Source organism: Cupressus sempervirens, chromosome 7, assembly GCF_028749045.1.
Source record: "Cupressus sempervirens isolate cs-2001-9-10 chromosome 7, ASM2874904v1, whole genome shotgun sequence".
Taxonomy (NCBI): domain Eukaryota; kingdom Viridiplantae; phylum Streptophyta; class Pinopsida; order Cupressales; family Cupressaceae; genus Cupressus; species Cupressus sempervirens.
Window position 1 is genome coordinate 771,392,974 of NC_143124.1, and position 4,243 is coordinate 771,397,216.

Below are 4,243 nucleotides of genomic sequence, written 5' to 3' on the forward strand. Positions count from 1 at the left end.
TATATATATATATATAATTTGAACTTATGCATTACATGAAGTTTTAAGAACAAGTTATATCAAATAGTCAAAAATAAACATCAATGTAAAATTAATAATAAATATATTTAAAATAAGAAATTAAAAATATTTAATAGATTGTGATAATTAATATTGATTAGACATGTTGTGTGAGGTGGAAAATAAAATGATTTGAAAAAATAAATTGGCAATCCAAACTTAGAAAACACAATAATAACAATACTAATAACTAGGAGATCTAAACTATAATGAACAAAGTTTATATATCCACCCTTTCCTCTTCCATGCTCTCCGGAACGGCAACGTCTATACAGCCACGAAAATGCACTTTCTTACGAAGGAGAGGACTTAGAATTTTTTTTTGAAAAGTTAGAAAAAACAATGTAAAGGGAGTGCATTTTCGTGGCTGTTTAGCCACGGGCCTCCGGAACGTCCACTACAACGGAGACACGTACTAAGTCTGTAGTCCTCCTTGAAAAGCCCTGCTGCGCAATGGGACTCGCGGTGCAGATGGGGCATCTGCCGTGGCACTGCAGCCACCTCTGGATGCACGCCACGTGGAAAATATGCCGACACGCTGGCAACGACAACGCTGGCTGCTCGTCTTCTTCATATTTACAAAGACAAATAACGCACAGCTGTACGCTACCATCTTCCACCTCATCTTTCGACTCACTGTAATCGAACTTCTCCATCTCCACGTCGACACTCCTCGGCCTCGAATCTGACGTGGAAGCCGCCTCCGACGCCGCCTCCGCCTCCGTCGCCGCCGGGGCCGCCGCTCGTGCGACCTTCTTCTTCCCGAAAATTGCAGGAGCCAGAAGCAACATTATGACTGCAAATATTACGTAGGGATGAAAAGAGTCCATAAAGATTACGAATTTGAACAAAAGGGGAACGAAAATAACGATAATGATCCATAACATCATGAACAATATCATCCATGGCGATCGTCCTTTTATAGTTAGCGGCAGGTTAAAGGATCTTCTGGACTGAATTGGAGTGTCCATGGCGAAATCTGTGGACTTGATCAGATATTTTGCCTAATAATGAAGACCTGCATATATCATAATGATCTGCTCAAGTCAACTATTTTGAGCATCGGAATCTCGCTGAACACACAGTTGGCGGATTATTTATGCTCCTCGGTTTAAATTGCTGTGGATTTAACGTTTCTAGCTCCATTACCGACGACATTTTTTTTTGGTTGTTCGAGGGTTTTTTCTCTTGGTGATTTCAATTAGGGCGGCGCTTTAGAGAATGTTTCAAACTTAATGTGAATTTTGTCTGCGATTTACTGTTTCTAGGGTTTTCATAAGAAAAGTTGAAGTTTTAGGGTACGTTAACCGTGAGTTTCCAAAATATGTCTTGAAAGATGTTGAGAGATGAATATTGAGAATATCGTTCTTGACTTCATTTTTGTTTGACGTGTTAAGAATCTTAAATGGATATTTTGGAAATATTTTTTATACTTTAGAATATACTTATTATAATATATATATATATATATATATATATATATATATATATATATACACACTTTAGAATATACTTATTATAATATATATATATATATATATAGTCTTTTGTTACTCATCTAATTTTGTGCATAAAAAGTATGAAAGTGTTGTCATACATGAAAGAAGAAAACAAAATTAAAATAGATGCGTTATGTGCATAAAAAGTATAAAAGCTTTGTCATACATGGAAGAAGAAAACAAACCAAAAATAGATGCTTTATGTACTTTATAGACTATATAGATAGATAGATAGTAGATATCAATGTTTATTTTTTAAATGTATACTATTATTTGAACAATAAATAAATAAAAAATTATTTAAAATATATATATATAAAAATAAAGTTTTAGATTTATAAAACTAATCATATTATCAATAGAACACTTTTTTATGAATAACATATTATTCTATTGTTCTTTATCCTTTTCTATCTTGTATGAGAGTGGGTTGCTATTAGATTATAAATCAAATGGGCAAGAAGACATATGAAGGAATGAAGAATGGAGATATCAAAGCTTTCAAAGATATCAAAGGATGCAAGAGATGATAAATTCACAAATATGCAGAGGCTCATTGGCAAGGGCATAATTAGCTTAAATTAGGATTCAAATAAGGGGATAAAATGTTGTTTTATAAAAGTCCTCATGAAAATTAATGGTAGAGATTAAAAGGTGATATAATGGATGGCTAAGATTAGAGTATAGGCAACAGTAATATGAGAAGAAATGAGAACAAAGGATGTCACAAGGTTAGTGAAAATAAAGGGAGGAGATTAAGTGGCAAGTAAAAAAAATGTTTACTTTTCAAGAGTTGAAAAGTCAAATGAAAAGGTAATTCCCATTTGTCATATGCCTAGAAATTTAGAGTTGATCTTTATGAGTAGGGATGGTATGTTGAGATTAGAAAGAAGAGGTTCATTAAATAATTATATATATAAATGTATAATCAATATTAAAAAGGGATGCACAAATTGAAAAAATAATAATGATAGTATAAAAAAAGTTATTTTGATTTAATTTTTTTTAATAATTTGAATAATAGAGGAAATGGTTAATAACTTAAATAAAGATAATTAATTAATTAATTAAAGAATTTAAGATAATTAAATAAATAAAACATTTATTTAATTATATGAGAATATATTTAGGTGTCTACATTTTACTCCTCTTTGAGACAATATTACTTGTTGCACTGTTTAAAAAAATGATTAACTGATGTATCCCTTGATTGGACTTAGTAAGGAGAATGGTAAGTTCCCTTTAGAGTTTATGCAAAAAAATCAATTTTCTTTTACTGAAAAAATATATTGACTATATCTTAATAAGTCATATGGAAATAATTTGGGGGAAAGAAAGTTAAAATGGGTAAGTTTGAGGTTTCTAGTACTAAAAATAGGAGTTTGAGGGACCATTTGTCTCATTTATATCATGGTACTTTTGGAGCAAAGGAATGAGGAGAGTGAAGAGTTACAAGGTGAGCAAAATGTCAACAATTCTAGTGGTAGTGCATCAATTTGAGAAAGTGGGATGTTTCAATTGGCCAAAGGAGTTTGGATAAATCCAGTAAGTAGCCTTATGTATTATTGGCTATGTATATTTAATGCTTATTTCACAAGCTTAAAATTTTGCACTAGCATATGTGAAGGAACAATGTTCCTACACATATGAGCCATAATTTTAAACATATGGTGCATAATGCCACATGTGATTAGTTTGGTGGTGCATGTTGAAGGTCTTCCCATCTAAGAGATAAGATTATACATTTGATAGGAAACTATGATTATGCTAAGAAATTGGACACGTGATAAAGTCCTGCACATATATAATAGATATTCAAAGTATTTAAGGGAAAATACAAATTGATGAAATTATTTAGTTTGAGAAATTTGATAGTTGATTAAGTTGTTTAGAGTTGATTAATAGTTGGTAGGTTAAAATAGTGTTTTATTAGTTGTAGGTTGATGCTCCAATATTGATACATTGAGGGAGAAATCCCCTCTAACATAGTTTGGGTGAGTTAATTTGTCAAAGGATGAGTAATAGTATTAGTATATATTGGATTTTGATACATCATGTTCATGCTTGAGATTTAGAAAAACCCAAGGTTTATATCCCTATTAGTAGAGTCATGGCATACAAATCTTGCATGGTTTATTTCATTTACTAACGAAGATGTCTATTGATTTGGAGGATTTATATAGGATAATATAATTCCAATTATAGCTGAGTTGGTGCAAGATGATTAGAGAGGATATGTGACCACTATGCATTAGGCTTGTTGGTTCCTCAAATTGTTGGTTGGAAAACCTATGAGCCTTGCTTGCTCAATGCTAGCCAATCCATCACAATTTGGGCAATTACTAGGGTTGATACTCAATGATCAAATCCTCTTCACTTCAATAATAAAATCCTATTTGCTTTAGAATTCTTTATGAAAATTGATTGATATAGCTTATGCATATCTTGTTAATTAATACTCTTGAGAGATATAAAGTTACTCTCAAGGAGAAATCAAACCTTATTAACTATTTAGAATATTTTGCAATGTTTTGGATGAGTCTAAATATAAGAGTTATAGATCACTTGAGTATGACAAGGATTCCACCAACTTCAATTGATCATAAGCTTTATTGAAATTAAATTAGATTTGTTCGTTGTTTGAGTTGGAAAAAATAGAATTTAGCTTGATATGGATTTCAAGA

At 31.5% G+C, this 4,243-nt stretch overlaps 1 protein-coding gene across 1 annotated transcript; it reads right to left on the reverse strand.

The window, feature by feature from the left end:
• Positions 1 to 330: 330 nt before the first annotated feature.
• On the reverse strand, positions 331 to 1,109 carry LOC149549597 (uncharacterized). Its single transcript, XM_089794936.1, has one exon. The coding sequence runs from the start codon at positions 1,029 to 1,031 to the stop codon at positions 432 to 434; it is 600 nt and encodes a 199-aa protein (XP_089651062.1). The 5' UTR covers positions 1,032 to 1,109; the 3' UTR covers positions 331 to 431.
• Between the last annotated feature and the right edge of the window lie 3,134 nt (positions 1,110 to 4,243).